The following is a 12,072-nucleotide window of genomic DNA, read 5'->3' on the forward strand; positions in this document are numbered from 1 at the left end:
GCTGTTTGTTGTGGCATGTTGTCGTTGCACTTCTCCATCTTCACTGCCGCCTCGCTCACAGGGGCGAGAGCTGATTGGGCATCTGGAGAGCGTGAGTAGTGGACGTGTGTGTGTGTGTGCGTGCGGGTGCGTGCGCGTCAACATATGTATATGTATGCATGTATAAAGGAAGTGTGAGTAGGGAAGGGGGAGGGGTCCTTCTCTTCGGTGTTTGTGTAGAAGGCTCAACACGCGTGCCCGATCGGTAGCCGGCGTGCGGCCTCGACGGCCGCACGACTCCCCTCCCCCCTACTTTCCTGATTGCCCAGCGTGTTGCGTGCGCCCGAAAGGACAGTTCCACAGCGCGACGCACGAAAAGCAAACACGAAAGGCGGAGCGAGAGAGCCAGCCAACCCCCTTTGCGCAAGCACGAGAGGAGTGGGGGTGGGAAGGGGAGCGGCATACAGCCCTGCAAGGATCAGGTGCGGGCGCTGGCGCCGTCCACACGCATCGTTTGCTCGCGGTCGTGTTCACGGGTACGGATACGCGTGTGTGGCCATCTGCCCGCTGCGTCAGTCCTTGTGCGCCGATGAGCTGTGTGCGTTCGTGTGTGTGTGTGTGTGCTTGTGCCCTGCATGTGTCGTGCGTGCATCGCCGTGCGAGGGTGTGTGACAGTCAACGAGGTTGTGGCGCTCTCCTATCACACTGCCTTGGCGACGGCGAGGGAAGCGGAGAGGGGAAGGGCGGGTTGGTGCCATGAGCTCCACTGTAACTCTCGTGCGCCGCTCAATCTTTCCTGAACCCCCCCCCTCTGGATCTCTCTCCCTCTGTGTTCACTCGTGCACATGCATAGAAATGTGCAGTGGCTACCCGTGTACAGCACCCTGCTGGCAAAGGTGCCGCCGACACCGCGGCGCGGACCGAAAAGCATCAGAAACAGCGTGAGGGTGCGGGAGAGAACTAGGTGACACACCTCAGCGGGGATCGACGGAGCGCCGCCATCGCTCACCTCCAGTGCTTCTCCAAGTGATACGCCTCCACATCTTTCACTGCACCTCATGTCACTTCCTTTTCTTGTGCTGCTGCTGTTAAACCCGATCGAATCTTCGAGAGACGTCGAAGAAACCCATCCACCACCGCGTGTTGGTGCATGCGGCTGCGTGCACCAAGGCGCATGCAAGCACACACACACACTCGCACATCCACTCATACACCTAGCTTCAAGCACACATACGCACGCAGACGCGCACCGACGTCTGGGCGCACTTAGAAAGCATTAGTTTCTTTTTTCTCTTCTCGTTCGCGTCTATTTCGCTGAGCGTTCCGCCACTGCGGAAGCGGAGCGCGTTTCTGCACGACGCTTATCCGCGCAGCACCGTTGGCACCGAACACGCCGCGGAGGGGCGCAGGAAAGGGGGGTTGTGGACGCACGCGGGTGCCATTGCCCCTTTTCCACCCACACACGCCTTACAGCCTTTCATGTCCTCTTCTCCAACGCCTGCGGGGATGGGGACGCTCTATGTCAACGATTTCAAGGCACAGATCGCATCTATTCTGGGGTCCCGTGCCGCGGCGACTGGCACCAGCCCTTCTGGCTCACCAGCGACGGAAGGCTGTGGTCTCGCAAGGCGCCCCCAAGCGCGCCGAGAAGGAGGCGGCGGCCTCAGTCAGCGCAATTCGCCTTTCCGGCACGGCAGTGGCAGTGGGGACTTCGGCAGCGTCACGCCGCCTCCAGGGGCAGTGCCCTACTCCCCCTCCGCAAGTCGTGGGACGCCGCTAGTGACGCCAACGCGCGGCAGTGGCGCGAATTGTTCTGGAGAGCGCGCGAAGAGCGCGCGCCGCTGCTCCCGTGCGGCGCTGCTGCTCGACACGTCCGCTGTCTTCGTGAAACCCACGCCGCAGAAGCAGCGGCACCGCCACCTCTCCCCCGGCACGTCCGCGCGTGACAACAAAGAGAAATCATCACGCGCCAGATGTGTAACCACGTCGGCATCGCGACGGCGCGGCCCAAAGCGGGATGGCGCACAGTGCGTCGGCAGCTTATCCGCAGGGCACACGAACGTCACCCTCTCCACTGGCGTAGGTGGTGGCTACGCGATTCACGTAAGCCGGCACCCCGTCTACTCCGGCAGAGGAGCACCGCAGCGGAAGTGTACCTCCCCTCCGCCAGCTGCTGGCAAGGCCGCCGGAGTGCAAGGAGGCCTCGCCATATCCGTCGAAGCGAACACCGTGCGGCAGCTGCAGAGAGGCGGGGCGGACAAGCCGGTGGCATCGGTGGCAGCGACCAAAACCGCGCCTGTCAAGGCTGCCACGGCCTTGGGTGTCTGCCCAGCGGTGAGCGCAGGCCAGACGAGACCGCCGGCGCAACGCGGCAGCATCATCGAGCAACTGGCGGTAGCCACCCAGATGAAAGGCGGTGACGGTTCCACGCTGGGACAGGCCGCACACGAGCCGCACGCTAACGCCTCCGTGGCAAGGTCATCGAGTCCGCGAAAGTGTCCTCTGCCGCATTCCGAGAGTGAACTGCGGTTGTCGAGGCTCACCGGCAGCAGCAACACAAGGCCGCTAGGTCCGCTGCAGTTGCACGATCGAATGCGCATGCACCTGCAGCAGGCGTCGTTCAATGTGAGCGCCAGCGCTGCTGGCGAGGCAGACAGGCGCTTGCCGAATGACGCGCTCGTCCTTGCGGGCCCGGAACGGACGCCGGGCGGAGAGGAGAACCCCATGTACACTCAACTCAAGGCATTCCAGCTGCCCCAGGGGCACACAGCCGCGTCCCCAACCCCCGCGCCACCCCCGTTGCCGGGCCCAGCAACGACCGGCGGCACACCCGCAGCAGCGCCCTCCGCTGCACCACCCCCTCCAGCCGCGCCAGGCGCAGTGACAACGGTGACGGACCTAACTTCTGCGCCAGCACCGGCACCTGCCGCTGGCATACCCGCCACAGTGGCGCCCCCTCCGTCGCCAGGGGCCGACGTCCTTGCCGCCGCCGCCTTCGCAGGCGCACCTGCGGCTAGCCCAGCGCCGCCGCCGCCGCCACCACCACCAGCGGTCGCAGCAGGCGCAGGAGCCGTCAACGCACCCGCTGCGGGCGGTTCGGCTGCGGGAATGGGTGCCTCAGCTGCTGCCGCAGCTTCCGGCGCACGGCTGTCTGCACACCCGGTCTCTGCGCGGGAGCTGACGAGGGAGATGACGGAGGCGGAGGAGGAGCGCTTGCTGCGTGACCTCATCGCCGCGTCACGTCACGGCCACCGGTGCGCGCGGCCGCAGCCGTCAGCCGGCTCGGCTGTCCCCGCCACGGACGCCATCCTCACTGCCGCGATAGAGACGGCGCTGCAGCTGAGACGGGAGGCAAACAGCGGCGCGCTCCACGGCTGGCGGAGGCCACCGGCAAACGTGCTGTTGCCTGACCCGACGCAGTCCGCGCCTACGTGGGCGGTGCTCAAGTCGGTACCTGCCCAGGAGGCGCAGCAGGCGGCCGCCGCGGCTGCTATCGCACAGCCCAGTGGCGGAGCCCCTGGGAACCACTTAGCATCACCGACGGATGACATGAAAGCCGCCGCGCACGACGTCGCTGAGAACGCCGCTGACGGCGACGAAACCGCGCGGGTGCTGGACTGCATTGACTACCACGCGCCGTTCCAGTGCGTCCTCCGTCCCGAGTACGTGGAGCGCGACCTCGTGCCAGCGGCCTTGAGCGTGGAAGTCGTCGCCCACACCGGCGTGGATGGCCTCATGAAGTCTTGCCCTACCAACCGCACCCCCCCAGGCGCCGCGGCGGCGGCGGAGCAGAGGGACAATATCAATGCGGATGCGCTCGCTCCAGCGGCAGCAGCCAGCAGCGACACCGCAGTGAAGACGCTAGCTGCGCAGGCCGTCATTTTGCGCGACCCGCTCTCTCTTCTCGCGTGCGAGCACCTCGCCGAGGACACAATCGACATCACCGCTCGCCGCCGCGCGTACCTGTCGGCGATGGATGCGTTGCGCGGCGTCACGCGCGGCGGTGCGCTTTCCACCAACCGCCCCGGTGCGCTGGCCTCCACGCTCCAAGAAGCCTCATCACTTGGTGCGGTGTTTTGCGAGCTGTCGTACCCGGCCAAGGTACTGCTTTCAGCGATCCTGTACATGCGCTCGCTCGGGGCGCTGCCGAGCCTGCTGCGAGTTGGCCCGCTCACCGAGTACAGTCCCGTCGTGGACAAGGAAAACTGCATCGAACTTGTCTTCTACAACCCGCTCGACGAGGAGCAGGGCGTGCGAGCGGCACAGGAGGAGCAGCAGAAGTCGGGGAAGCTGAAGCCCTCGCGGCATCGGTTTGAGCGAGGGCGCGCGGTGGGCGCAACAGTCCTTCACAGACAAGTGCCAGCTGGTCGCGTGTCGCTCATCGAGGCTGTGACCCCGATCAACGCCCCGGGAAGGGCGCGCTCGCAGCCGCCCGCGGAGGGGCAACCGAGTAGCAGCCCAGGCGCGTCGTTCCGTAGCCGCTCAGGCAGGCAGTACGGCAGCACCACCCGTCGCTTCACGGGCGACTCCCTCGACGGAAAAGGTGAGGCGCACGCAAGCGACGCGCACAACTACACCGGCCCGTCCCCTTCACCGCTGTCGAAGCGGCGACTAACCACCCTTGAGGACCGGCTGATGAGCGCGTTGTCCGCGACGGCGATGCGGCGGGCTGGCCCTGCGGCCTCCCGGAGCGTCAGCTCTGCCGCTGTCACCTCACGCACCGTTTCACCGCACCGATTCTTTTCGCGCGCGATCTCCACAAACCTGGCTGAGTCGCAGCTGCACGACACGGAGGCCTCGCTGATGGCAGGTGACGCTCTCGACGAAGCACGGCGTTTGTCCGCCGCTGATGGCGGTGAGCCGTGTTCCTCTGAGAACGGTGGCTCCTGGCTACTGCGCAACGCGTCGCAGGATGGGCCCGCGCCGCACGTCTTTGCTCGCCAGGTGGGTGAACCGGGCACCAACGCTGATGAAAGCCTAAGTGGGAGTGAAAACGTCCATCGCGGCGACGCTGACCTCGCCTCTGGCCACCGGCGCCACCAGGAACTATCCCAGCTGCCAACTAAGCTGCAGGGGTGCGGCTCGGGGTGCGCCAGTCGCGTTCCGCGCGTGCGCATTACACCTCCATCGGGTACATCGGCAAGCGGCACACCTGGCTCGTCTGCCCTTCGCCGCAGCTCCGTCATCGTTGCGCTCGAAGACCTGCAGCGGGCGGCTGAGAGGGGCGGCGTGCCGGCTGCTGCGCGCGCGGCAAACGCCCCCTCGCCACCGTCGCACTCACTCCCCGGCCGCACCGATCCCTTATCCACCGTCACGCAGCCTGCCAAGGCGATGCCACCGCCGCCGACGCACTTTGAAGCGGGCCAGCCGGCCACCACTTGTGGCTCGAGGGCCGCGGCAACGCCCGAAAGCGGCTCGGCACCGGCAAGCGCGTACGGCCCCGGCGTCGCCCGCTTCCCCACGGGCGAGCAGGAGCTTTGCGTGGTCTTGCGCGCCGTCGTGGCGCAGAAGTCGCACGTGTACTCCTTCGGCAAGGCAGAGACAGTGCACGTGTTGCCCCCGCTGCCGCGGCGCAGCGCCGACGACGACGGCGACAAGGCGCTGCTGCGCAAGCAGACAATGCAGAAGGCGGAGATGGAGCGCCTGGCCACGGACTCTTCGAGCCCACTACACAAATTCCTTTGCGGCGGTGACAAGCTGTGTGGCGAGGCGAAGATAGAGGGGGACCAGTGGAGGGCTGCCTTGCTTGATCGGGCGCGCCGTGCTGCCGCCGCGGCGCGTCAGCGCGTCCCGGTCACGGTGAATGAGAATGGCATGCCGGCGTCGGCCGACTACGGCGACCTCGTTGTGGCCTTTGTTCTGAGCGGCAACGCGTCGGAGCTGAGCGGTTCGGTGCCGGACATGATGGAGCTGGAGGCGCTGCGGTACCGCATTTTCTCGCTGCTGGGGTACAGCGCGAGCGACCCGGCCGGAATGCAGGCGGTGAAGGAGGCCGCTGGAGTAGGTGGAGCATCCGCTGCGGCTCGACCGCCAGCAGAAGGAGTCACGCGGTCTTCTACGACGGCGCCTTCGCCTCTCGAACCCAATCTGGCGCGCCTGCAGCAGCACTTTACCTCTTTCAAAGCGTTCCATACCCCGGATTCACCACATCCGGAAACCAGGGAGACGCCGTCGTTTGGTGCGTCATCTGCGTCGCCGTGCGCCTCTTTAGTGAGGGGTCAGCGGCGGCCCAGCTTCTTTGAAGACGTGCTGCAACGAGCCGATCCTCTGGCGGACTTGGACGGCGGCGACGGCAGGAGGGGGCGCTACCTTACCGAGTTCGATGTGCAGCAGAGGCAGGGGACACTGCGGCAGAGGCAGAAGCAGGATGTGCAGACGCTGATGCTACAACGCTATCCGATCTACCGCGCCTCAAGCGTCGCGGAGAGCACTCTGCAGGCCTTCTTCGCTGAGGCAAAGGAAGCAGTCGTTGCGGCACGTCAGCAGGGGCGACGGCGCGACGACGCCAGGTCATCCAGCGGCCGCCCCAGCACTAGCGGTGGTCGCTTCTCCTCACCTGACCCGTCTTTGGACCCTCTTACGCGGTACACACGCGGCGACGCGGTGACGACTGCGCTGCAGGATTCGGAGCGTGATCTGCTGCGCTTCCGCCCTATGAACCTAAACAGCTTCCACCGCGAGCTCACCGACGCTGTGCAGTGCGCGTTGGATCTGCAGATTTGGCAGGGCAAGAAAAACGTATTGCACGCGTTCCACATGTAGCGTCTCTGCTTCTCCAGTGTCTCTGTGCTGCTGCCGGTGCGCGGTTCGTCGATGGAGGATGGACGTGTGGCACACACGTACATGTATAGATGCCTCGATACGGTGCTGTGCGCATGGGCACGTGCATGCGTGTGGGCGTCTGTAACGCTCGTGCGCTTCTCTGCACTGCCTCGGGCGCCTAGATCATCATAAAAACATAGAAACAACGACAGCAATGAAAACAACTCACAGCTCCTCAAAGGCAAGCAACGTCGATGCCTGACGATGACCACCCGCTGCGACGCACCTCCCCCTCTCTCTCTCGGTGGCTGCCTAGTGGTGTGCGCGCCTCAGCACTTATCGACTATGCGCGCTGGAAGTCGGTCATGTCATGAGACCACCGCCGAGCCGATGCTGGGGCGCACGGGGGAGAGATGTATGTAAAAGAAATAGCGAGAGCAAGAGAGGGTGGCGTCGAAAGGTGCCTCGTGGGGATGGCAAGCGCGCTCCTCCACAACTAGACAGGGTTCGCATGCGGAGCTCCGCGGACGACGGTGACTGCGGAGAGCCGCACATGCTAGGGACGCTGTGCGCATCGTCCCTTCGGCCGGATGCATCGCTTGAAGAGCCACGGCTGCCACACGGTACCCGCACATGTGTGCACACGCCAGGCCTCTCTCTCTCTCTCTGCCTGCGCCACCGTCCTCATCAACACCCCTATCCATCCTCCACTACCACTGCATCCATCCGGATCGCCCCACCGTGCCCAATGTCCCTTGGCATGGCTGCCGCTTTCCGTGGAGGCCCTTCTGAGCAGCCCCCACTGCGAGACACGATGTCGCGCTCCACCATTCGGCGCTTTGTTCTGCAGAACATCATCGCCGTGGCGGCGCACTGCCCCTCCACCGCCATCGCCTCGGCAGCTGTGGCAGTCATGACGGGCGGCACGGGGCCTGCGTCGGCCTCTGCTGCCTCGTCCTCCTCGACAGTCAGCTGGGTGCAGCGCATGCTCGTCAAGAAGCACGCGGGTTCGACATCCGCGTCCTCCTCGCACTTTGCGCTTGTCACGGAGGCGGAGATGGAGTGGATCCGGCGGTGCCGTCGAGAGGACGCCGAGGAGAGCCGCGTCGTCCTAGCCACATGCCCGAGTCGCTCCGTACTGCGCGGCATTGGCGGCGGCGCTCTCAACGTGGTTCTCGGCTTTGTCATCTCACCTCTCGTCTTCCTCGCCGTTTCCCTGGAGCGTGTACGACTGGGCAGCGGCTTGAGTGCGCTGTGGACGGCACCATGCTACGGTCTCCTATGGGGCGGCGTCTTCCTCGCCTGCGCCCAGTACGCGGCGGTGCAGCAGGTGACTCTCAGCTCCTACTACGGCTGCGTGGCGACGCCCCTGTACTACTGCGTGAACCGGCGTCCCATGGCGGATGTCTCCGCGTCGGCGTCGACTGGTGCGCCACGCGCACGCGCGTGGACGTGGAACGGGCTCCGCGGCTGCTTCGAGGCACCGCAGGGAACGCCGAACGCCCGCCATCCGCTCCTACAGCTCTACGAAGACCCATCGGTGTTGCGCGAGCGTGCCATGAAACGTGTTACCCGTCGGGACAAGGACAAGATCAAGAGGAAGGCCAAGTACAGCGGCAAAGCCAAGATGAGCGGCACAGACGGCGTCGCGGACGACGACTATTACGGTCTGCTTGGCGTGCCAACCGATGCCACGGCGCGGCAGATCAAGGAGGCCTACAATCAAAAGGTGCTCCACATCCACCCAGACCGCAACCCGAGCCCGGATGCTGCGCAGCAGTTCGACCGCATTACGAAGGCCTACCGCGTCCTGTCGAGCCCGCAGAAGCGCAGGAAGTTCGACCTCGGCGGTACAGAGGGCGTCGAAGACACCGGCGCTAAAAAGCGCGACGCCGTCCGTGCCCTTTTCGGTGGTGAAGAGGTGCACCGCATCGCTGGGGACGTGTTCATGAGCAGCTTCTCGCAGCGCGTGATTGACGGCCTCGACTACACCGGCGAAGAGCTTGCGGTGCTGCGCCAGCACATGCACGAGCAGTGCCGGGATGAGCTGCTGAGCAATTACCTAGTGCACTACGACGCAGCAGCGGCGGCATCAGAGACAGCGGCGGCCAGCAGGAAGGTGGCGGATGCGAAGAAGCGCAGCGGCAGCTGCAGAGGCCCCTGGAAAGGCGATGCTCTTGCCATCCGGCTGCACAATATCCTCAGCACCGGGCTTGCGAAAGAAGTGCTGCATACCATCGGCCATGAGTACAAGCGAGTCATTGCCTATTACGACATCGAGAGGAGGCGGCCCAGCGGCAGCGTTGAGGCCGGAGAGGCGAACAGCGGCGCGTCACCATCGCCTGTCCGCGATGCAGTAGCGCCTCGCTCGAAGAGCTTGTCTCTCCCTTTCCTCGCGGTGGCTCGCGCGAAGCTCTACTTCAAGACAGTCGGTCCGCACCGCTGGCAGGTGCGGCGACAGAAATTCAAGTATCTTGCCACGGTGCGTGGCCGTACCTTCAAGGACTCGGAGGCCATGGTGGATCTGGCGTGGTACACGTCTGTGCAAGAGCTGGAGGCGACGGCGCGCACCGTCGCTCTCGCGCTTCTGTACGACCCGCAGCTGCCGGCGGCCGAGGCCGAACGCCGACGGAACGCGCTGGAGGCTCTGGCAGACACGTTTATTCTTTATGGCCAGCCGTACAAGGGTGCGAATAAATCCACCATGAACCAACTGATGAACTCGATGCGCGAGTATCAGCAGCAGAGGCAGCGCGAGAAGGACGCTCAGTAGTGCGGTTGCTTAGTGCTTTTATCGTGGCGCGCTTCGCAGCACCGCGGATTGCAAGGGAAGAGGAGAGTCGGCGTGCAGGTAGCGGAGAGCGGCGAGGAGAGATAAGATGGTGCGTGTTCGCCGGGGAGCTCGTGTCTGAAACGAGATCGTCGGCTCAGCATCCATTCACTGGTTCTTTGCCCCATTGCCCCTCTTCTCCCCATCTCTCTGTCTGCCTCCCATGCCTGTCTTAGGCGTGCGTCCGACCACAAATCTTGCCGGCGTCCAATGTGTGCGCATCCGCTCCTCTTCACGTAAGTGACATAACAGACAAGCGCGAAAGCAGCGGCTGAGACGAACGAAAAATAAAGGAGGAACGCCGACAGAGCCGCGAGGGGAGAGTGCGAGAGGCGCGCGAAGCGTGAGCGAATGGGGAGGGGGCGAGCGCGCGGGTACGGCCGCGTTACCGCCGCTGCTTCGCGCGCCTCCTGCACTCTTCTACCGAGCTACCAAGCGGTCTGGTCGGTGTGTCCTTGGCGGAAATGCCCTGCCTTGAGTATAGATGGAAGTGTGCGATGCCTGGTGACATGGAGACGAGCAGCACGTGTGTCTGCAGCTCTGCAGCCTCCCTCAAGACCCCTTTCCCAAACCTCGGCCCGCCCCGTTATGGGCCCCCCCCCGGTGTGCTTGTATGTGAATGCCGCGCAACCGCCCCTTCGTCCTGTCCTTAGTGCTGCGTGGTTCAGTTTAATACGCTACACCTCCCGCTGGCCCCGCTGCTCGCCTCTCTTCTTCTCCCATGCCGGCCCTCATCGTCTGTGCCACTTCCCCCTGCCCTTCCTACTCTGCACGCGCGCAGGTGCACGGACGCGCGCACGCAAAAGCACAATGGCCACGACGGCGGTGGCTGCTGCTGGCTTTCTTCCATCCCTGTCATTCGGGGTGCCTCCGATCGGCATCGGCACCTACGAACTTCGTGGGGACGCCTGCGTGAGCGCCGTGCGGGCCGCTCTCCAGATGGGCTACCGTCTGATCGACACCGCCGCTGCGTACCGCAACGAGGAGTTCGTGGGTGAAGGCATCATCAGCAGCGGCGTTCCGCGAGCGGACCTATTCATTGTGGTGAAGATCGCGATGAAGAGCATGGGTACTGACGAAGCGGTGCGGCAGGGAATCCTCGACAGCATCCGCAAGCTACGCATCGACTACGCCGACTGCGTGCTGATGCACTGGCCGGGGTGCGGCGGGCTAAAGCCGCAAGACGCATCAGGTCATCAAGCGGCCCGCGCGCGGTGCTGGCGCATCATGCACGAGCTGCAGGCTCTGGGCAAAGTGCGTTACTGTGGTGTGTCGAACTTTCTGCCGCGGCACTTCAAGGAGCTGAACTGCTTCCACGACGGCGACGGTGGGCGTAGTGAGGATGAGGCCGTCGCTGCTGCGGCGCAACCGCATGCTTCCATCAAGGGCGAAAGGAACGCAGACGTTGCGGCGCACAGGCATTGCAGCAACACGAGCAGTGCCTCCTCACCCTCGTCTTCCGAGGCATGGCCGGCTTCTGCATCGTCGCATCTGCTTTCACCGCCCATCCTGAATCAGATTGAGCTGCACCCTCTCTGCATTCAGCGTGACGTCGAAACGTACTGTCGCCGGCGCCACGGTATGCTGCTGCAGCAGTACTCCCCACTTGGCAAGGGGGACGCGCGTCTCTTGCAGCACCCGCGACTGCTTGAGGTGCACGCGCGGTACTTTTCGAACCAGAGCGATGGAAATCATGTGCCAGCACCACCGCAGGCGGCGTCACCTGAGGCCGTCAAGCCGTACTCTTTGGAGGACATGATACTCATGTGGGGCTTCGCACAGGGCTACTGCACGCTGGTGCGGAGCCACAGGCCTGACCACCTCCGCGCCAACTTGGATGCCGCTCGCGACTATTTCGCCTCTGTGGAAGCAGTCGCGAAAGGAGCGGGCAACGGCGGCGGCGGCGGCGAAGCATCCCAGACTTCGGCTGGCACGGCACGCGCGCTACTGACAGCGGAGCAGCTTAATGTTATTCGACATCTCCGTGCGCACATTGGCGTCGAGGGCAATCAAGACATGCATCTATGCTGGTACAGCTCTCAAATCGCTTAATGTGTTGCCCTCTCGGGGCGTCGCGGCTCAGTGGCGCTCACATGAGGCATTGAGCGGGATGGAGTTGGTAGCGTCGGGTTTGCACCTTGTCCCTACCGTTGCCGCTGTATATTCCTAGCCCTCCCCTTCCCCACCTTCGTGATCGCTCTATCCAGTGCTGGCTCTGCTGAGCTCTCGATGGCACGCACACGCACAAAAACGCCATCGCGCACCCTGAAAAGCATGCGCAAGTCATGCCGGGCTGATTCTCCGCTCGGCTCCGCGTGCATCCGGTCTCAATTTGCCTCAGGCGCGTTCATCAGTCACTCTCACGTACTTCATCGTGCCGCCCTACCAGCGTGCTCGCCGGCGGTCCTTCCCTCTTTGACATACTGGCGCTGCAACGGTGAGGCAGGGCCCCCCACGCTTCCTCTTGCCACGGCTCTCGAACCCTCCCTCCTGCCTCTCTT

General features: G+C 64.4%; 3 protein-coding genes across 3 annotated transcripts; all 3 read left to right on the plus strand.

The window, feature by feature from the left end:
- Positions 1 to 1,458: 1,458 nt before the first annotated feature.
- LDBPK_261170 (hypothetical protein, conserved) lies at positions 1,459 to 6,741 on the plus strand (the record flags this gene model as incomplete). Its single annotated transcript, XM_003861656.1, has 1 exon — positions 1,459 to 6,741. The coding sequence occupies one exon, from the start codon at positions 1,459 to 1,461 to the stop codon at positions 6,739 to 6,741; it is 5,283 nt and encodes a 1,760-aa protein (XP_003861704.1).
- An 814-nt stretch (positions 6,742 to 7,555) lies between these two features.
- Positions 7,556 to 9,514, plus strand: LDBPK_261180 (hypothetical protein, conserved; the record flags this gene model as incomplete). Its single annotated transcript, XM_003861657.1, has 1 exon — positions 7,556 to 9,514. One exon carries the CDS (start codon positions 7,556 to 7,558, stop codon positions 9,512 to 9,514), a length of 1,959 nt encoding a protein of 652 aa, XP_003861705.1.
- Positions 9,515 to 9,922: 408 nt separating this feature from the next.
- Positions 9,923 to 11,623, plus strand: LDBPK_261190 (aldo/keto reductase, putative; the record flags this gene model as incomplete). Its single annotated transcript, XM_003861658.1, has 1 exon — positions 9,923 to 11,623. One exon carries the CDS (start codon positions 9,923 to 9,925, stop codon positions 11,621 to 11,623), a length of 1,701 nt encoding a protein of 566 aa, XP_003861706.1.
- Between the last annotated feature and the right edge of the window lie 449 nt (positions 11,624 to 12,072).

The sequence above is a fragment of the Leishmania donovani genome, chromosome 26 (assembly GCF_000227135.1).
Source record: "Leishmania donovani BPK282A1 complete genome, chromosome 26".
Lineage (NCBI taxonomy): Eukaryota > Euglenozoa > Kinetoplastea > Trypanosomatida > Trypanosomatidae > Leishmania > Leishmania donovani.